Source organism: Bos grunniens, chromosome 18 (genome assembly GCF_055505025.1).
Source record: "Bos grunniens cultivar Pamir isolate PY7600 chromosome 18, Bosgru_T2T1.0, whole genome shotgun sequence".
NCBI lineage: Eukaryota > Metazoa > Chordata > Mammalia > Artiodactyla > Bovidae > Bos > Bos grunniens.
The window spans coordinates 59,745,001-59,767,513 of record NC_141182.1 but is presented as its reverse complement, the minus strand read 5'-3'; the positions used below and the strand labels follow the sequence as shown (position 1 = coordinate 59,767,513).

Below are 22,513 nucleotides of genomic sequence, written 5' to 3'. Positions count from 1 at the left end.
TCTGCTCTTGTTCAGCTGTGCACGGAGAAGAGGTAGAAAAATGGGAGAAAGTGAGGGGGAGCTTGTCAGGGTTTCTAGGAGGGTTGTGGGAGCAGGAGTGTGCCTTTTAATGAACCCGATGAATCGTGTGTGTGTGTGAGAGAGGGAGAGACAAGCATAGTTGTGAGATCACGGGGTGTATGGACCTATTGACACAGCCGGTCTCAGTTCTGGCTGGAGGCCCTGGACGTGGGCTCATGGCTAATTGTGAGCTGCGTGGAATGGGGGACGTGCCAGTGTCTTAGCTCAGTTTTCTGGGGACACAGATGCTGTGACTGAGGTTTGCATGACTGGGTTTAATTGGGAATCTCGTGATCACACCTGTGGAGGAAGGAAGGCTGTGGGATTGGGAAGAATGTTATCCTGCAGTGTGTTAGAAGCAAGGCCTGAGCTGAGCCCACAGGGAGGTGTGGGTGCAGGAGGATGGGGACAGTGGTCCCAGAGAAGGGGGCGGGACCCAGGAGGTGCCCCACAGCACCCCCTCCACACAGTGGATATTTGTGGTCTTTAGGGAAGGCGAGAATTAAGTATGCAACCCATAGAATAACTGTCAGTAAAACCGCAGAGATCACTTCGTGGGTTACCTTTGGTTTTTCTGTTATTTTGAGTTGCTTATGAAGACAGTTTCAGATGCATTTGTAAGGTTAAAAAAAACAGAGCTTGGAGTGTTTCTGTGGAAGATATTGAAGTCATATTGAAATATGTGCATTAGCCTACACATCTGTCTTTTATTATTAGAGTTTGGAGATAACAGTTTGGGGACTGGCTGGGGTCACTGACTAAAATGAAGATTCCTTGAGTCTGGTCGGTGTTTGGCTGTCTTGAGTATTATTCCATCATAAGTGCAGGAGTTGTTAAGACTTCGAACTTTCTGGGGTTTGCATAGCAAGATGGGTCGATTATTACTAGGTGTCTGGGGAGTGTGTTGGAACAGATGGAGGTTTTAAAGTTTCTTTCGGCCTTGAAGGCAGAAGGATTCTGTCAGGGTGGGGCTTTCAAATCGCCTGATGTCGGGAAGGAGTGTTCCTAGAATCCAGAGACCTCAACTCTATAGCAGCTTATACTACAAAGGCTTGTTCTGGACGTTCAGTGCGGAGGTTCCCCAATGATTAAAAACAGAACATACATAGGATCTCACATTCTCACTCCTGATTCTATTTCCAAAGGAAGAAAAATCAAAATTTTTAAAAATGGTTATGTATTTGGCTTTGCCTGCGTCCTGCAGAGTCTGGTTTCGGTGCACGGACTCTCTAGTTGTGGTGCTCGGGCTTAGTTGCTCCACCGCATGTGGGATCTCAGTACCCCCACCAGCGTTCAAACCCACATCCCCTGTGTAGCTTGGCAGGTTCTTAACCACTGGACCACCGGGGAAGTCCTGTGCAAAACCAGTGTTATGAAGGAGTTACCTGCACTCTCATAACCAATACTGCATGATTTACAACAGCCATTTGTTAGAGAAATAACCTGAATGTCTGTTGTAGTCAAACTGGATAATGAAAACGTGTTGTGTGTATGACACAGTCTGTGTTCTGGGGCCCTTTACTGCACTGCTTGCACCTGGACGAACCCTTTGACAACAGACCACAACGAAAGTGTAACAAAACGAAGAAACCATAACCACACTCCTGTGGGGTCAGCAATTCTGAACAATAAGGAGGAAAAGGGCCAAAACCAACTGTTATCTGAGTCTCCAGAAGCAAAAGAGGTCACTGCCTGTTACCCCTGCCCACAGCACTACCAGGGGATCTGGGGGTCAGATCACCCCAGCTTCTGACCTTAACCACCAATGCACACCTACCTGTACCCAGCTTAAGGGACCAGCTTGCCCCCCTTTTTGGGAGGAGCAAGGACACCCACTTCTTGTTCTCACTTCCCCTTACTGTAGCAGGAGTCCCATTAAAGCCTTCCCTGAATTTCTCCTCTGATGTCTTAACTATTTCTATTGATTAAAGAGCCCAAGCATCCAGGTCGGTAACCTGTAAGTGTAAGTAAGTGTAACTTAGTCATTCAGTCGTGTCTGACTCTTGCAGCCCCATGGAGTGGAGCCTGGTTGGTAGCATACACTCAGAGAAATACAAACACGTATATAATGACATGCCCCAACAAAAATGGCGATTTTTGTCACTTGGGACCACTTGGATGAATGTAGAGAATATTATGCTAAGTGAATTAAGGCAGATAGAAAAAGACTGATTGTATGTGCTCACTTATATGTGGAATGTAAAAATCTGAAACCACTAGTAGCAGACAGTGGGATGGTGGTTATCTGGGGCTGGGAGGTGGAGAAGATGGGGAGATGTTGGTCAAAAGGTAGAAACTTTGAGTTGTAAAATGAGTGCGTCCTGGGGAGGTGTGTGCAGCACGCTGACTGTAGTTAATCCTGTTCTGTTACTGCATGCTGGGAATTTGTCAGGAGAGTATGTCATCAGTGTTGTCACCACACACAGAACATGGGAATTTGGAGGTGATGGATGTATTGGTTTGTGGATTGTGATAAATATTTCACAGTGTAGATGTGTGTCACATGGTCACATTGTACATGGTATTTATACACATCCCTTTTTGTTAGTCCATTCTATGTCAGTAAGACTGGAAAAGAAGAAAGTGGGAGGTAGGCTGGACTTGACCCCTTGAGTGGTGTTCAAACCAGGCTTCACATGAGATCATGAGCCATTTTGCCCAGGCATGTTTTGTACCCCTCCCCCAACAGACACATTCTTCAGGTTCTCGTGTGGGGCCTCGCCCCAGGAATGTGCACAGGCTGCAGATGATTCCGATCTGGACCCTGCATTGAGCACCAGGGCTCTTAGTCTCCACTTCTGAGACTGAGATCAAGCCCTGGGAGAGGGAAGGGCACTCTGCTCTGAGTAGGGCTGGACCAGGGCCTGCTGTGTGACCTGAAGGGCATCGTGGGGTCAGCGGAGGTGCCCCCTGCTGCTGTGTACATGAGGCCTCACCGGGAGGGGAGTGTGATCCGAGGGAAAGTGTGGAAAAGTCCCATGTTGGACTCTGTATGGGAGTTGAGTGTCATGAGTCCCTCCTGAGACAGTGGGCATAGAGGACTGTCTGTTCCACATGGTGAGGGCATTCCTGTGTGTGTGGTTGGAGCTCAGGAAGGGGGTCTGTTGACCCCAAGCATTAAACAGCATGTTTTCCACTTTTCATAATAGACCTCTAAAGACTCGTGTTACGTGAGGAAGAAGCCCAGAAGAGGAAAGTGAAAGAAAACGTGTCAGGAATGGCTCTTTCTCAGGTAAGGTCATGTTCTCAGTGGATTCTCAGTCTGTCCTTCCTGAAATACCTGTCTTTGGACTCGCTAATCGTGTCTGACTCTGGAGTATCCTGTTTCACTCCTGTACATGCACAGTCGCCTGGGGCCTTCCTTTAGGGCCTGTCGTCTCCACTTAGATCCCATCTCCCCATGACCTGGTGACCTGGCCTTTGTAAGGAGTCTCCCCTGGGCACCGTCCTGGGCAGAGCTTCTCACCCACAGGTCGGAGATGGGGTCTCAGTGCTGTTGGACAGCAGGGATTGCTTAGGGCCCATCTGGATGTGCTATCTGCTTTCTGTCAACCTGGATAAAGAAGCTGCACATAGACGTGCATAGTACATGCCAAAATTTGGAAAAGAGACCAGTGAATCAGTCCTGACTTTTTATAGTACGTTTAAAACTAAATGAAGACTCCTTGAAAATCTTAAGTGTTTGGGAGTGAAATGGAAAGTTCAGAAAGAGATGTCAGTGCTAGGCAGTGTTTCATTACAGCATCTAATTTAAACTATGAAATATAGTTTGCTAATTATTTATTCTTCCTTTTTGGCCACATGATGCATCTCGCAAGGTCTTAGTTCCCTGAGGAGGCATTGAACCTGAAACCCTGTGGTGGAAGTGTGAGATCTTAAACCCTGGACTGACAGGGAATTCCCCCAACTTTCCTAATCTTGATGGAATATTTGGTCATGGAATGAAAAGATAAACTTTGGATTCTGTTAATAACTACATATCTAATATTAGTCGGGAAGCAACAGTTAGAACTGGACATGGAACAACAGACTGGTTCCAAATAGGAAAAGGAGTACGTCAAGGCTGTATATTGTTACCCTGCTCGTTTGACTTATATGCAGAGTACATCATGAGAAATGCTGGGCTGGAAGAAGCACAAGCTGAAATCAAGATTGCCGGGAGAAATATCAATAACTTCAGATATGCAGATGACACCACCCTTATGGCAGAAAGTGAAGAAGAACTAAAGAGCCTCTTGATTAAAGTGAAAAAGGAAACTGAAAAAGTTCGCTTAAAGCTCAACATTCAGAAAACTAAGATCATGGCATCCGGTCCCATCACTTCATGAAAAATAGATGGGGAAACAGTGGCTGACTTTATTTTTCTAGGCTCCAAAATCACTGCAGATGGTGATTGCAGCCATGAAATTAAAAGATACTTACTCCTTAGAAGGAAAGTTAGGACCAACCTAGACACCATATTAAAAAGCAGAGACATTACTTTGCCAACAAAGGTCCATCTAGTCAAGGCTATGGTTTTTCCAGTGGTCATGTATGGATGTGAGAGTTGGACTATAAAGAAAGCTGAGTGCCAAAGAATTGATGGTTTTGAACTGTGGTGTTGGAGAAGACTCTTGAGAGTCCCTTGGACTGCAAGGAGATCCAACCAGTCCATCCTAAAGGAAATCAGTCCTGAGTGTTCATTGGAAGGACTGATGTTGAAGCTGAAACTCCAATACTTTGACCACCTGATGCGAAGAGCTGACTCATTTGAAAAGACCCTGATGCTGGGAAAGATTGAGGGCAGGAGGAGAAGGGGACAACAGGGGATGAGATGGTTGTATGGCATCACCCACTCAATGGACATGGGTTTGGGTGGACTCCGGGAGTTGATGATTGACAGGGAGGCCTGGCATGCTGCGGTTCATGGGGTCACAAAGAGTTAGACACGACTAAGCGACTGAAGTGAACCTAACATTAAGAATAAGATCATATTACTATATTTAAATTTATTTTTCTGCTGTACTGGCTCTTCATTGCTTCAGTGGCTTTTATCTAGTTCTGGCGAACAGTGGCCACTCTCTAGTTGCAATGTGTGGACTTCTCATTGTGGTGGCTTCTCTCATCTTACAGCACAGGCTCTAGAGCCCACTGGCTTCAGTAGTTTCACCTGCTGGGCTCTAGAGCTCTGGCTCAGAAATTGAGGCTCATGGGCTTAGTTGCCCCTTGGCGTGTGGGATCTTACCGGACCAGGGATCAAACCTGTGTCTCTTGGATTGGCCAGTGAATTCTTTACCGCTGAGCCACCAGGGAAGCCCTCATATTATTTGTAAATACAGGTATTTTTATACTGAATAGAATAAATCTTCTGTATATTATTTTCTGCTTGTATTTCCATTTTTTTGAGGTACTATAAGATAATGTTGAGGAGTTCCCTGGTAGTACAGTGGATAAGAATGTACCTGCCAATGTACGGTGCATGGGTCCCATCCTAGGTCCAGGAAGATGCCTCAGAGCAACTACGTCCATGTACCACAACTACTGAGCATGAACTCTGGAGCCTGGCAGCCATAACTAATGAAACCCACATACTCAGGAGCCTGTGCTCCAAAACAAGAGAAGCCACTGCAATGAGAAGCCCATACACTGCAGCTGCAAATACAGAAAGCCTGCTTACAGCAACAAAGACCCAGAAAAAACAAAATAAATAACTTTAAAATACATAAAATGAAGACAAATTACTGAAGTACAAATTGATGCATTTTTAATGGCCAAAGATGCTGAAATACACATGAATAAAAGAAAATGGGAGTATCATCCCAGAATGTGTCCAAAGGCATCTCATTGGTGTAGGAAATGGCCACCCACTCTAGTACTCTTGCCTGAAAGTCCCATGAACAGAGGAGCATGGTGGGCCACCATGAGGTCACAAAGATCTGACACAACTAAGTGACTAAGGAGCAGCAACCTCCTTACACAGCAGAGTGAGCTCTGAAAAACAAATCTAAACCTCTGATTTACCTCTTGCAGATTCTTCAGTGACTTCCAGTTACTTTTGGAATAAAGTCCTAAATCCAAAGACCTTGTAGAAAGCAGCCTCTACCTGGCATCACCCCTCTTTGTTCCCTGTGTCCCAGTCAGACTGGCTGGCTTTCTGTTCACTAAATATCTTCGTGCCTCAGAGCTGGCACTCAGGCTCTTCTCTCTGCTTGCAACTCTTCCATTTCCCACCTTGCCAATGCTAAGTGTTTCCTCCTCACGGAGACCTTGTCTGATTTATCAATGTATGTCAAGACTTTCCAATAAATCTTAGCACCAGGCCTATTTCAGAGCACATGTTGCAATAGTAATGTTAAAATTATGGATGTAACTGGGTGGCTGGCTGCTAGACCATAAGCTCCATCATGTTCACTGCTGTATTCCCAGTTTGGGGCCCACGTTGACACTCAGTGTATTTGGATTGAAAGAAAAAATAAAGACAGGTCTTCCTTGTTTCAACCAGTTGTGTGTTTACATTTGCATGTGAGTGCATGAATCTATAATTCCATGGATTTATTACAGAACATCATCTCATAAACATGTTTTATGCTTTGTAGCAGTTGAAATTGTATCTGAAGTGTTTTCCATTTCCTTAAGTTTTTTTCTACCTCATCACATGAATGATAGGAATAGTAAGATTATTGACATTGTGTGGTTGGTTCGAAGAGGGGGTGACCCTATACAGTGACCATTTATCCTATGATCGTGTTCAACTCTGTGACCCAATGGGCCATAGCCCTTCACGCTCCTCTGTCCCTGGAATTCTCCAGGCAAGAATACAGGAGTGGGTTGCCATGCCCTTCTCCAGGGGGATCTTCCCCACGTGGATATCAACACTATGTCATCTGCATTGCAGGCAGATTCTTTACTGCTGAACTTCCGCATAAGACCAGATACATATGTATTATACTATGTATTATAGTGTTCCCTGTGCATTCAGAGGGAGGTAGATAGCAAATTAATTTGTGAAAATTTTCTATCTATCGTGTCCATAATTTCCTGGCTGACAAAAGATCTGGGGTTCTACACCTCCATTGCACATCAACTTTCTTGAAGTTATTTCAGGTATTCTCAGAGAACTCTTTGTGGATACACTTTCCTGCTCTGTTACTTAACTCGTTGATTCCTTAGGTTCAGTTGTCAGTCCCAACCACCTGACCTCAGATGCTGTTGCCTCATTTCTTAACTGTTTGATCTGAGCAATTTCTTAGAATGTTGACAGAGTTTTCTCCCCAGTCAGATGGACACAGATCTTTCTCTAATGTGCTGTTATGTTGATTCCAAGTTCATCTGTGTAAAGTCTTTAGAGTAATGCTTAGTGTGTCAGAAGTATTGAACACCTGTCATCAGTGTGATGATGTCATCATCACCACAATGTGTGTTCTTTTAACACTGCTGTGGACTTTGTTGTCTGAAGACACCAGTCTTTGCTGTAAGTCATCTAGATAGTGAATGTCACTTAGCTTGTAGGGTGTAACACTTCTGCGTAGACAACTCACTGATTGAATTTATTTGTATATTCTTCATGTATTCTCCACAGAAGTGACAAATTCATGTTGATTGGAAGATGTCATAGTCTTATGAAACAACAGGAAATTAGAGACCGACAGTTTGTTCCAAATAGCTTTTAATGGATCTGTCATAATATTACATTACCTGAATTGATCCTTACCTCTCTGACCTCTTCTCATTTCGTGTGAAAATAAGAATCCTCCTCAGTGCCTGTTAGTGAAATGTGCTTTCATTTCAGACACAGTTGACTGTCGAGGATGTGGACATCAAATTCACTCCAGAGGAGTGGGAATGCCTGGACCCTGCTCAGAGGGCCTTGTACCAGGATGTGATGGTGGAGACCTACAAGAACCTGCTGTCTGTGGGTGAGGATCACTTCCCTGTGAAGTTGGAATCTGGTTTGGGGTATCTCTGCATTTTCCCTCTGTGTTTCTTGGCAGCCCCTGTTTTGCTTGACTGAGTTTACAGCCTTGTTGATTCAGAGATAAAAAAGCTTCATGATTGGCATCAGGACTATAAGCTTGTCCTTTCTTCAGGTGCTCTGCCCAGTGTGTGATACACAAGTTTCTCTATAGCTTGAGTATTTTTAAAGCTGATTTCCAACTTTAAAATATCGAATTCCCTGTTTTCTACCCCTGTGTTCTTGGTTCAGTAGTTCTTGCAAAGGATCTATACATGCATGTCTGTGTGCTCAGTTGCTACAGTCGTGCCTGACTCTTTGCAACCCAGTGGACCATAGCCCTCCAGGCTCCTCTATCCATGGGATTCTCCCGGCCAGAGTACTAGAGTGGGTTCCCATGCCCTCGTCCAGGGGGATCTTCCCCATGCAGGGGTCGAACCCGCATCTCCTGTGTGGCAGGTGGATACTTTACCTTTGTAAAGATATCTGGGAAGCCCAGGTATCTGCATATTATACTGTGTATTATACAGTTTCCTATGCATTCAGTAGGATGCAGATAGTAAATTGTGAATATTTTTCTGTCCGTCTATAATTTAAATCACTTCTTGGCTGACAGAAGAGGTGGGATTCTACACTTGGCAAAGCAGGACGCACAAGGTCTAGGTCCTCTCTAAAGCAGACCTCTGAGCTTGCTTCTAACCTGGCTGGACAGTGCCATGACTGTAAGTGCCCTGACTGCCTGCTGTGAGTGCAAGGCTTACAGCATCAGGGATAAGATAAGGGACAAATCTTGAGATTGTGGAGCCCTTGGAGGTGCCCTGGCCTACTCATCCCCAGGCTTAGCAACATTATAGGTTTTGTAAGACAAACAAATAGCATTAACATAAAAGCAGAAGTGCTATTTGCTCACAGATTGCTGATGATAACAGTTAGCATCCTGGGAATATAAACGGAAACCCCAAACTGCAATCTTTTAGTCTCACCTATGACCCTAACATGCTGCCTGGGACCTTTTCCCCACTGTGTCTCCAGATGGGCTGTGTCCCAGGACTTCCCAGCACTGTTTGAGTCTGGATATTGGTCAGAACCCAATTTGGTGATGTATCTTCTGCTGTTTCTACTTATCTTTTCTTTTAATGTTAGCATATTGAAAGTCAGCTTGATAATTCTATAAGTATTTATATTATTTATTTCTACAGAACGAGTGGCTTATTTTGTTAACAAATCTTTGAACCTGAGATGAAAGTGACAACTTTTGGCAAAACTTTAATTGGCCCTGTGAGCAGTATTTGTGAGACAAAATGCCACTCTGTAAGAAGAAAGCGGTTAAGGTTGATGAAGTTTTTATTTCCTAATGGGATGATTCACCTTTCTACTAGTTAGCTAATACATGGGACGTCTTCACTGGATGGTGTGAGAATTGGAACCTTAAATTAAAGAGGGCTGTACCCTTAGAAGTTACTGAATATTTGTGACTCTTGCTGGTTGAGAAAGAATAAGAATGCCATGCCGGATGAAAGGCTGGATCCACCTCTCTCCTATCATGAGGTACATAAAATGAAAGTGAAAGTCGCTCAGTCATGTCGGACTCTTTGCGACCCCATGGACTATAGAGTCCATGGAATTCTCCAGGCCAGAATACTGGAGTGGGTAACCTTTGCTTTCTTCAGAGGATTGTCCCAACCCAGGGATTGAACCCAGATCTTCCACATTGCATGGGGATTCTTTACCAGCTGTGCCACCAGGGAAGTACATGAGGTACATAAAGCAAGCTTAAAATTGTCTGGAGAGAAGTTATAACTGGAAACAGAATTATGTGATTAGTGAGGATGATTGTGGATATTACAATATCAAATTATGTATTAGCTGATCAGCTCCTCACTTTATAAATTGGCTCTCTCTTGAGCTGGCCCACATCTCTTAACAGTGTTCCCTACTGCCTTTTCTGTCTCCGTTATCTTTGTTCTGTTCTGGCCTTTCACCCCTCCCACCCCTCTGTCTCTCTCTCCATCAACTAGTCCCCTTCTAACTTCCCCTGTCTCTGAGTGGGGAGGGGGTGCCCAGTTTCCCCCAATCCTGCCCTAACTCTACCAAGTTTCTTTACCCCTTCAGATTCTTCTGATCAAGCGAAGACCCACATCTCTCCAGATGGACAGTCTATTATTTTTATCATCCATCTGCCCCAGTTCAGTTCAGTTCAGTCACTCAGTCGTGTCCGACTCTTTGCGACCCCATGAATCGCAGCACGCCAGGCCTCCCAGTCTATCACCAACCCCCGGAGTTCACTCAGACTCACATCCATCGAGTCAGTGATGCCATCCAGCCATCTCATCATCCTCTGTCGTCCCCTTTTCCTCCTGCCCCCAATCCCTCCCAGCATCAGAGTCTTTTCCAATGAGTCAATTCTTCGCATGAGGTGGCCAAAGTACTGGAGTTTCAGCTTTAGCATCATTCCTTCCAAAGAAATCCCAGGGCTGATCTCCTTCAGAATGGACTGGTTGGATCTCCTTGCAGTCCAAGGGACTCTCAAGAGTCTTCTCCAACACCACAGTTCAAAAGCATCTGCCCCGGTTAATCACAGTCAATTTGAGCACTGTTTGCTCTGTATTTTAGATATAAAACTGTGACTATTGAAAGGGAAGATAAGTTTTTTGACACAGGGATTGCTGTGATATTCTTTAGACTCTGGAGAAAACTGGTTAAAATGATTTTTCCTTTATTTTTTTGAAAGTACAAAACCATTTCTTTTTGCATATGGAATAGAAACAGCTAGCTTCTTAAAAGCCCTACCTACAGAAAATTTTGTAGTTAACCTTTACCAGGTATCCCAGATGACTCTAGTGGTAAAGAAGCTGCCTCCCAGTGTGGGAGACACAGGAGATGTGGCTTCAGTCGCTGGCTTGGCACGATCCCCTGGGAGAGGGAATGATACCAACTCCAGAAGAGTCAGAGAGACATTTTAAATCTGTCTGATTTATGCATGTCTCAGTGTGTGTCTTTGATTTTGGATAATATTGCTGAGGTTTATTTGTAAATAAGCTCTTACTTAATTGGCTTAAAAAGAAAGGAAGCACTTGGGCTTTGCTGGTGTCTCAATGGTAAAGAATCTGCCTGCCAGTGCAGAAGACGGGTTTGATCCCTGGTCCAGGGAGACTCCACATGCCGCAGAGCAGCTAAGCCCATGCACCACCATGACTGAAGCCCACATGCTCTAGAGCTCATGGTCCACAAGAGAAGTAGCTACAATGAGAAGCTCATTCACCACAACTAGAGGGTAGTCCCCACTTGACACAAGAGAAAGCCAGAGCAGTGATGATGACCCAGTGAAGCCAATAATAATAAATTAATTTAAAAAAAAATTAAGTGTGTACAAATCAATTACAAGAGATATTAACCTAAATGAATTTCAGGTTCACGTGACCTGGGAAATATTCAACGTTAAAAATCTAGTATTAATGTTTGCTTATCTAATTAAGACATGTCTTGAATCATGCACGTTGTGTAATACTTCTATTGTATTGCACTCAGAGATTTAGGACTATTGATGAATATGTTTGGTGCTACCCTGAGATGCTGTCTATAAGAAAGCAAATGTTTTTAGAAGTTATCACTGGTATTTATGCTCACCAATCTAGAAAATGCTAATAGAAAGCTCAGTTCATGGTTGCTTAAGGAAAGTAAGATGTGTGTTTTCAGTAAAGATGTGAGAAATGAAATTGAGTTTGGATGCTCATAGCAATGAGTGGAAGCGAGTGGAAGCTGGAAGCAAGGCCTTTGTTTCCCAGACCAAGAGTCTTGACCATTGGACCACAGCAGCCAACAGATAGGGCTAAGGTCCCTGGTCTTGCCTGCCTAGTCAAGAAAGAATTCAGATGAAGAGGCACAAGGTAAAGAGTAAAGGAAAATGTTTATTGAAAGGAAAAGTACATGCAGAAAGGCACATGGGCTAGCTCAGAGAGAGAGCCCACCTTTGGGAAGTGTCAGTTCTTTTTAAAGGTACAGTTTTCCAGGTCTTTGTCTCCCCTCGGGCCAGTCACCTTCCTTTGTCTCCGCTGGTTAATTTGTCTCAGGCCCCTCCACTGGGGTGTGAATGCACACCCTAACCAAGCTGTATCTCGAAGTGAAGGCTTCTGGGAGAAGCAAGACTCCTTATGTCCTGAATTATCCTCTGATATGATCTCAAGCAACCTTTCTGCACATGTGTAGTGTCTCCGTTAATAGACAGGTTTTTTTTCCTTTCTTTGTCCTTGGCATGATTATTCCCTTGAAGTAAGAGACAAAGACTGGCTATTTACCATGTATTTGTTAGCTATAGATTCCTCAACTGGAGCCCAGCTATCTCTTATCTCAGGGAATGCAGAGAGAAGGGTGACTGATTGTAGATATCCAATCTGGAGCCCATCTGTCTCCTATGTGAAAATTATATTTTATTAGGGAAAAAAAATTCTGACTTACAGGTGGCTGTTTACAAATGAAAAACGTGATTTAAAAAGAAAAAGGAGAGAGGCTTATGGAAAGTGGATGCCAAGAAAAGAGGTCCCAAAGGGTAGGTCTTTCTATGATCTGTAGCAGTGTGTCATTTGACTCCTGTCAATGTTGTTGCTTGACTTTGGGGAGCATGTGATGAGGTGTTTCAAAGGGATCTAATTCCTCTCTGTCCCCCTTCTGTGCTGGATTCCGTGGGATGTCTACTTTTTGGTCCATGTCGAGCAATGGTAACACCTCCAGAGCTGTAATACCTGGAGCCAGTCTGGTTCTTTTCCTATTTGGTGCACTTGGGAGACCTCATTGGAAGAAGGGAAGAGAATGGCCAATCTTTGATTGCATTTGGTGTCTCAGATCCTACACAGAGCTGCCTTCAACCTGTCTTCCTGTTCAGAACCCTCAGCTGTTCCTGTTGTTACTGCTTTTACCACAACCTTCACGGGTGTGTGTAACAGGAATGTGGTTTGGATCTTCTGTGATTGTAACTCAGGAAGCCTGTAAGGACAGTGGACTCTGAGATCTTCTCTTGTATCCCGTCTTGCATATATGAATCAGGCTCCAGGTTCCTTCCGTCCATGCTCATACTGTACAGAATGACCCGTGCTCATCCACTGAACCACATTTTCAGGACACGACTTGATATGTGGGGGGGGTGGTACTTGGGAAATCATTTATAGGTGAGATGACTGAATAAGGCTGTTAGTTACGCAGATCAGTTCTTGTGACTCACTTGACCTTATGTTTTTAAAGTCCTGAAGTTTGTTGTAACCTTTTGTAATCTGTTCTGCCCAAGTGGGCCCTGGTGGTTAAGAGCATGTATGAATCTGTAGGTCTGGGTTTCAGTCCTGCTTTGCTCATTACTTTCATGTGCCACAGAGTTGTGTACATGAACCCTGTGAATCCACCTTTGAAAAATTGAGGTAATTAGTGCTCTTAGGTGTCATAGAATTTTGACTGTTTTACCGAAAGGGCAGAAGTTACTTTTTTTTTAATTTTACTGAGCCATGTGGCAGAAACAGTATCAGACTGTATTTTTTTGGGCTTCAAAATCATTGCAGATGGTAATTGCAGCCAAGAAATTAAAAGACGCTTACTCCTTGGAAGGAACGTTATGACCAACCTAGATAGCATATTCAAAAGCAGAGACATTACTTTGCCAACAAGGGTCTGTGTAGTCAGGGCTATGGTTTTTCCTGTGGTCATATGTGGATGTGAAAGTTGGACTGTGAAGAAAGCTGAGCACCGAAGAATTGTTGTTTTTGAACTGTGGTGTTGGAGAAAACTCTTGAGAGTCCCTTGGACTGCAAGGAGATCCAACCAGTCTGTTCTAAAGGAGATCAGTCCTGGGTGTTCTTTGGAAGGAATGATGCTAAAGCTGAAACTCCAATACTTTGGCCACCTCATGCAAAGAGTTGACTCATTGGAAAAGACTGTGATGCTGGGAGGGATTGGGGGCAGGAGGAGAAGGGGATGACAGAGGATGAGATGGCTGGATTGCATCACCGACTCGATGAACATGAGTTTGGGTGAACTCCGGGAGTTGGTGATGGACAGGGAGGCCTGTTGTGCTGCAATTCATGGGGTTGCAAAGAGTCGGACATGACTGAGCGACTGAACTGAATGAACTAAACTGTGGCAGGCGGGATCTTATGTCTCCATTAGGTATGGAATCTGTACCCCCTACAGTGTAAGCGTATAATGCTATCCACTGGACCATCAGGAAATTTGCCTCAAATGTTACTTTTGCTTAAAATATGTATTTACTTCCTGTCTCTTTCTTATTGTGACATGTCTCTGTCTACATTACATCTTGTTTATTGTTAGTTTACATTTCGTTCTGAAGAGTGTCTCTGACTGTATTTAATAAGTTTTCAAATAATATTGCTTCTTTATCGCAGATTCTTTACCTCTCAGCTATAGGAAACAGCCCAAAGCTTGTTCCTTTATATGTATCTTGCAGCTGATGAACCGAGAAGTGAAGGATACTGTATAGATAGGCAATTGCTGTAGTGAATGGCTGTTATTTAAGTAGAGAATGTTTCATTTATTAATTCTTTGTCATTTAAAGATGACGGTCTTTATGTTTTACACAGTATAACGGACATGAACTGCTTCTCATAAAATGCTTGAATGTCTATCTACTGATAGATTTATAAGAGGTATTTATAAATGTGTTTTTGTTTTTGTTTTTTTAATTATTTTAGGGAATTCCCTGACAGTCCAGTGGATAGGATTCAGCACTTTCACTGCAGTGATCCTGGGTTTAATCTGTGGTCAGGGAACTAAGATCTCATAAGCCCTGTGATGGGGGTGGAGAGGGGACTGTTTCAACAAATTGTTTATTTTCACTATACAGTATTTGTTGAACAGTTGTCAACTGCCATTTATGTTTTTCAGTTTTCGTTAGAATGCTTCCTTTGGATTATTTACCATTACAGTGTATTGCCTTGTTGATCCTTGCTTGCTCAGTTGCTTAGTCCTGTCTGACTCTTTGTGATGTCATGCACCGTAGCCCACCAATCTCCCCAATCCATGGAATTTTTAATATTTTTTTATCCTCAATTATGAGACAGAAGTGTGTTTAGTACCAAGTAGAATGAGCTTTGAGATCATGGTGGGAAAGATCTTTTTCTTTGAGACGTGACATGGGTTTGCATAAAATGAATGTTTTCTGATTGTCTTTTTGAAACTTGGCTACCCTAAAATTAATTTGTCTATGTAATCACTCTTTTTTTTTTTTTTAAGAGTTCTGTTCCTTTAGTGTTCCTTATATTTTTAGTTCATCATTGGGAAGATTCATAGTACTGTTCAGGATGGGTATGACTTTTGGTATAATATCATGTGTTCAACATGAAAGAATTTATTTATGAATTGTTATTAATCGGATACCTGTGGTTCTTTATATCTTGTAGATGTGTCTCGTATCCATATGACCATGAAATTACAAGCAAAAGGAAACAATGGAAAAGGAGAAATTTTTCAAAGAGTAATGTTTGGAAGAGCCAAAACCCATGAAATTAAAGATTATTTCCTGAGGAATATACAGGAAACTGTGCGTGGTTTTGAGAATCTGTGGACAGATGATGAAAGAAGAGACAATGGAATATTTATATCCTATATCAAAAATCTCACTGATGGAAGAGATCATCAGAGTAGAAATGATGCAGGAGATAAGCCTGTTGAAAGGCTCAGATCAAGCTTTCATGATGAATTGCAGATGCTTCAGTCTGAAGGGACAATTTTTGAATGTAGTCCAGTTGTGACGAATATCAACAGTAGCCCCTTAGGTTTGCCAACTCAGAGAACTCGTAGAGTCCGCAAAGGCATTTGTCATAAACGTGAGAGTGCTGTTATGCATCCCTCAAAACAGGCCCCAGACCAGGAAGGACACAAGAAAAAATCTTACAAAAGTAATGAGTGTGGCATAACCATTCTTCAGGACTCAGAACTCACTAGACATCAAAAAATCCATACAGGAAGAAAACCATATAAAGCTGACGTATATGGGAAGGCCTTTAATGAAAATAAGAGCCTTACAGTTCATCGGACAAATCATACTGGAGAGAAACCATATAAATGTGATGTATGTAGCCACAGCTTTAAACGGAACTCAGCCCTTCAAATTCATCTGCGAGTTCATACTGGAGAGAGACCATATAAATGTGATGTATGTGGCCACAGCTTTAAACGGAACACAGCCCTTCAAATTCATCTGAGAGTTCATACTGGAGAGAGACCATATAAATGTGATGTATGTGGCCACACCTTTAAACGGAATGCAGCCCTTCAAATTCATCTGAGAGTTCATACTGGAGAGAGACCATATAAATGTGATGTATGTGGTCACAGCTTTAAGCACCAGACACACCTTCAAAATCATGGGAGAACTCATACTGGAGAGAAACCGTATAAATGTGATATATGTGGCCGTGGCTATCCTCGAAAGGCACAACTTGGAATTCATCAGAGAGTTCATACTGGAGAGAAGCCATATAAGTGTGATGTGTGTGGAAAGGCCTTTACTCGAAAAGAAAGCCATGCACTTCATCAGATCCTTCATACTGGAGAGAAACCATATAAATGTGATCTCTGTGGACAGGCCTTTACTCGCAAAGAAAGCCACACACTTCATCAGATCCTTCATACTGGAGAGAAACCATATAAATGTGATGTATGTGGCCGTGGCTATACTCGAAGCAGACAACTTGCAATTCATCAGAGAGTTCATACTGGGGAGAAACCATATAAATGTGATGTGTGTGGCCATGGCTATCCTCAACAGTCACAACTTGTAATTCATCAGATAGTTCATACTGGAGAGAATCCTTATAAATGTGATATATGTGGCTGTGGCTTTACTGGAAAGAGACGGCTTAGAATTCATCGGAGAATTCATCCTGAAGTGAAATCTTACAAATGTAACAGCTGTGGAAAACTTTTTTTTGCACTGTCATCTTTAAATAAACATCAGGAAGTTCAAACAGATGAGAAAGCATCCAAATGTAATTTGTGTGGCAAAATGTTCACTTCCAGATGTTACCTTGCTGTTCATCAGAGAAGTCATACTGGAGAGAAACCATATAAATGTGATGTGTGTGGAAAGGCCTTTACTTGGAAACAAAGCCATGCACTTCATCAGATTCTTCATTCTGGAGAGAAACCCTATAAATGTGATGTATGTGGCTGTGGCTATACTCGAAAATCACACCTTGAAATTCATTGCAGAGTTCATACTGGAGAGAAGCCGTATAAGTGTGATGTATGTGGAAAGGCCTTTACTCGCAAAGACAGCTGTACACTTCATCAAATCATTCATACTGGAGAGAAACCATATAAATGTGATATATGTGGACGTGGTTATACTCGAAAGTCGCAGCTTGGAATTCATCGGAGAATTCATATGAGAATTCATACAGGAGAGAATTCTTATAAGTGTGCTGTATGTGGCCGTGGTTTTAGTGAAAAGAGACAACTTGGATCTCATTGGAGAATTCATACTGAAGAGAAACCTTTTAAATGTAACAGCTGTGACAAACGTTTCCTTGCATGGTCGTCCTTAAATACACATCAAGCAGTTCATACAGATGAGAAAGCACATAAATGTACTTTCTGTGGCAAAGTCTTCAGTTCCAGGTGTTATCTTGCAGTTCATCAGAGAATTCATACTGGAGAGAAACCATATAAATGTGATGTATGCGGCCGTGGCTATACTCGAAGCAGACAACTTGCAATTCATCAGAGGGTTCATACTGGAGAGAAACACTATAAATGTAATGTATGTGGTAAGGCCTTTAGAGTAAATGGAAGCCTTACATCGCATCGGAAAATTCATTCTGGAGAGAAATTCCCGGGAGCCAGCACAGGAGTCCCCACCCGTGACAAGGTCATGTGGGAGAGTTCTGGTGGGCAAGGCGAGCCAGCACTCGAGGAGTGCCCCTCTGGGCCTGCCTGAGTGTCTACCCCAAAACCAGAGTCTGTCTGTTTTACTGCTTCATGACTTTCACCAACTCCTCTGACATTAACGGGGGGCTATCCCCGACCACCTTTTCTCTGAAGGAAATCAACTTAGAGCTCTAGCTAATTAGCCTCCTGGGCATAATAAAGAGTGTTTCAATCCAAACCCCTCAGATGGCTCTCTAACTTGCCTGACAGGTTTACCTGGACTCCTACAGCTACGCATACGATTGTTTACAGTCTCCCAACTGCGAGAGGCACGGGAAGTTTAAGATACTCAAATAGTATAGAGCCTCTTGGAGAGTTAGAAATTGTTAAAATAAAACTAGTAGATTTCATTGTTGAGCCAATACTTGCTGCCAAGTTTCCACATCCCCTGTATTGTATTCTTGGAAGTGTATTAATTAATATAGTTGGTATATAGAAAAAATAAGTAGTGGCCTTGGTGTTAACAACTTTAGACCCTTAAGGTAATAAATTCTTTCCTTTGTTGTAAGCCCACTGCACCTTTGCCCTATAGGAATGCAACTTTATCTAACACCTTCGGAGGATGGCGCCAAACTTTAAAATAATTGCTCTTAGAGAAAATAAGTCTTATGGTTGACAAACCTTTATCAGAGTCATAAAATGTTAACAGGCCTTCTGGCCAGAAGATGATGTAAATCACCTAAACCATTTGTATACAATAAATTTGCAGAAAAGAAAGCCTGGTCTCAATAAGGATCAAAGACTGCTGACTTTGCATGATTTCATACCCCCTATTATCTTCTATGCACAACTTAAGGTATATAAGCTCCCTTTGAAAATAAAGCTACGGGCCTTGTTCAAAGCTTGGTCTCCCTGTGTCTTTCTTTCTCTTTCCTTTTCCTTTTCAGGCTAATCCCCTGGAGTGCAGGGGCTCTCTGCGTTCACTTTCCTGCCTGGGCTTCTAAGACCCACTTGAGAAGGTGCCTAAGGTGGGGTATCTTCAGCGATTCGAGAGGGCACCTGCAGTCTACGTGAACAGAGCAAGTCCTGTGCTGGGGCTTTATTGGCTTTCTGTGTAAACCAAGGAATATCAGCCTCTTTTCTCTCCTCTATTTTCTTAACTGCAAAATTCTTTCCTTATCTCTTTCTCTATTTCTATCCTTTTCGCCAATGCCGTAATCCTGAGGGAATCACTGGATCCAACCAGGGCTGGACCCTGGTAAGAAACCATATAAATGTGATGTATGTGGCCAGGGCTTTAGGGTAAATGGAAGCCTTAGAACTCATTGGACCCAGCTGGCAGGAGCCGGGTTTGGAGAGTCCCGGGCACTCAGAGAATCCGGGTAGCCCCGGCTGGAGCCATGTCCCGGAACCTGCGCACTGCTCTCCTTTTCGGCGGCTTCATCTCCCTGATCGGCGCCGCCTTTTACCCCATCTACTTCCGGCCCTTAATGCGGCTGGAGGAGTACAAGAAGGAACAAGCCATAAATCGAGCTGGTATTGTTCAAGAAGACGTGCAGCCACCAGGGTTGAAAGTGTGGTCGGATCCATTTGGCCGGAAATGAGAAGACTACCACCACCTCTAATTATGAAAGTAGACAAGAGACTTCATGCTTTCAGTTCTGCAGCAAGTTCAGTAAGTCACCTGGCTAGAGAACGCTGGCTGGAGCAGAAAATTCTAGAAGGCCATAAAAAGTCCTATGCATGAGGAGTATGTCCCTTCTTAAAAGGACCCTGGAACAAATCATACTATTAGGAGGGTTTTCATGATTTGGTTTCCTTTCTAAAAATGAAGCTGTCTCACTCAGCTGGACTTGAAGGCTATCTACATATTATTCAGTCTCTACCTCTTAGCCAGCCAAGCTGTGATATGAATACAAGCAACTAGTAGCCTGGGGAAGATTCTAGACTGTTTTGCCATCCTCCAAATAGGAAATTTCAGGGGGAAACTACCATATTGAGCAGCCTCATAGGGCTCTTTGAAAATGTTAAAGTTGATAAAACTCTTTGAGGACAAGGTACATTGTACTCTTTAAGAATAAATAGTTCAACTCAACTATCTCATTAGGAAGGTTGCTGCATGTTGAGATATAAACAAATTTGAAGCAAACTAAATGGGTCTGCATGCCTATTAGAAATCATTGTTGAATTGACTGAAATGAAAATATATATATTAAAATGATTTCTCTTACTTAAAAAAAAAAAAAACTCATTGGAAAATTCACACTGGAGAGAAACCATATAAGTGCGACATATGTGGCAAGGCCTTTAGTGTAAATGGAGGCCTTCCATCTCATCGTAAAATTCATACTGAAGAGAAATCATACAAATGTGATGTATGTGGCAAGGCTTTTACAGTAAACGGAAGGCTTACATTTCACCAGAAAATTCATACTGGTTAGAAAGCATAAATATGTAATGCATGTGGCATGGTCTTTAGTTTCAAATCAGCCCTTGCAGTTCATCAAATCATTCATACTGCAGAGAAACCTTACAAATTAACAATTGTGACAAAGGTTTTAGTGCACAGTCATCAACTCTCCATCAAGCAGTTCATACAGGAGAGAAAGCATAGAAATGTATCTATGGGTAAAGTCTTCAATTCCAGCTGTTACTTTGCAGTTCATTGGTGAACTCACATTCAAGAGAAACCCTTTTAAGTTAGATGGATGTGGCAAGGCCTTTAGTCAAACTGCAAACCTTGCAGTTCATTGGAGAATTCATACTGGAGAGTAAGCACATGAATGCGTTGTATGTGGCAAGGCCTTTAGTCATATTGGTAAGCTTGCAGTTTATCCAGAATTCATACTGGAGAAAAACCATATAAATGTGTTGTGTGTAGGTGATGCTTTACTTGAAGTGCACAACATGGAATTCATCAGAGAATTAATATTGGAGAGAAAACATAAATATGATCTCAGTGTCGAGGCTTGTAATCTAAACACGAACTTTGCGGTTCATTGGAGAATTCATATTACAGAGAAACTACAATTGAAACAATGGTGACAAGCATTTTAGTGTACAGTCAGCCTTAACTCACCATCAGGTAGTTCATACAGGAGAGAGAGCATAGAAATGTGATGTATGTGGCCAGTGTTTTACTTGAAATGACCATCACAGGAAGCATCAGATAATTCATAGTGGAGAAAACTGTTACAAATGGAACAATTATGAGAAGCATTTTCATGCAAATATAATGAGTGTGGCAAAGCCTTTAATCTGAGTTCAGATCTTATAATTCATCACAGAATTCATACTGTATAGAAAGCGTACAGATGAAATGAATGTGGCAAAGCTTCTAGTTCATGTTCAGCCTTAACTGACCATTCGGCAGTTCATACAGGAGAGAAGCCACATAAATGAATCGCCACAAGGAATGACTTTGCAGACCATCTGAGAATCAGTAATGAAGTGAAAACTTACAAATGTAGTGAATGCAGTAAAATATATGAAGTTTTTTGCCTTCAGAAAAGTCAGGAGGAAAACTGTGGTAGATATGACAAAGCCTTGATTCTGTATTCAGACCTAACTAATCCTCAGGTAATTCTGAATTGAAATCTTACCCACATAATGCATGTGGTAAGGCTTTTGGAACGTGTTCAATTTTTTACAAAACATCAGAAAATGCCGACTGGCAATAATCCGTACATTCAGAGCACAGTCAATCCCTCCAGTAGAGAAAATCATATTATGTGTGCAGCCAGGATTTCAATAAAGGGCTTATCATTCCCATCATCAGAGAATTCATAATGCAAAGAAACCTTCCAAATACGTGTGTGGCAAATCCTTCAGGTGGCATTCAGGTCTAAAAAGACATCAGGTGACCCACACTTGAGAGAACTTAGAAATGTAATCAGTGTGGCCAGGCTTTTTGTTTACACCTTAGGCTTCTTGAGAATATTCACACTAGATAAAAACTGTATCAATGTAATAAGTGTGTCGGGTTTTTAGGCAACAGTCCAAATTCAGGCTTCAGTAAAGAAGTCATTTTGGAGAGAAAGCTTACAAGTGACATGAGTATGTAAAACCTTTACTCAGGGTCACATCTCACCAACCATCAGATCATCCATACTACAGAGAAGCTTACTAGTGCAGAATATGTAGCAAGGCTTTTAGGTACTCCCTTTATCTCTGCTGCTGCTGCTAAGTCGCTTCAGTCGTGTCCAACTCTGTGCGACCCCATAGATGGCAGTCCATCAGGCTCCCCCGTCCCTGGGATTCTCCAGGCAAGAGCACTGGAGTAGGTTGCCATTTCCCCTCCAATGCATGAAAGTGAAAAGTGAAAGTGAAGTCGCTCAGTCGTGTCCGACTCTTAGCGCCCCCATGGACTGCAGCCTACCAGGCTCCTCCATCCATGGAATTTTCCAGGCAAGAGTACTGGAGTGGGGTGCCACTGCCTTCTCCGCCCTGTATCTCAGTTCAGCCAATACTTTATACTTAGAAATGCAACTGTTACTTCAGTTGTCACGATTACTGCTCCCTCTTTAGGTATCTAAGAACATATATCCTGTAGATAAACCACACAAGTACAATATTTGTGGAAAGAATTTTACCCAAACATCAAAGTTGGGAAACACTCTGGAGCAATGCTTTACAAATGCAATGGAGGTGGAGAAA

General features: G+C 42.7%; 1 protein-coding gene and 1 pseudogene across 7 annotated transcripts in view; both read left to right on the top strand.

The window, feature by feature from the left end:
- LOC147354469 (uncharacterized) overlaps positions 1–18,758 on the top strand; it is a 50,485-nt gene extending 31,727 nt beyond the window's left edge. For all 6 annotated transcript variants that reach the window (XM_086354145.1, XM_086354142.1, XM_086354143.1 and 3 more), the window contains 3 exons: positions 3,210–3,292; positions 7,829–7,955; positions 15,388–18,758. In XM_086354145.1, the coding sequence (XP_086210271.1) occupies positions 3,278–3,292; positions 7,829–7,955; positions 15,388–17,927 (2,682 nt within the window). In that variant the 5' untranslated portion in view covers positions 3,210–3,277 and the 3' untranslated portion in view covers positions 17,928–18,758. The remainder of the gene's footprint in view (positions 1–3,209; positions 3,293–7,828; positions 7,956–15,387) is intronic.
- A 499-nt stretch (positions 18,759–19,257) lies between these two features.
- LOC147354468 (small integral membrane protein 20 pseudogene) lies at positions 19,258–19,566 on the top strand (annotated as a pseudogene). The gene has a single exon (XR_015146424.1). The product of XR_015146424.1 is annotated as a small integral membrane protein 20 pseudogene (transcript).
- The last annotated feature ends 2,947 nt before the right edge of the window (positions 19,567–22,513 follow it).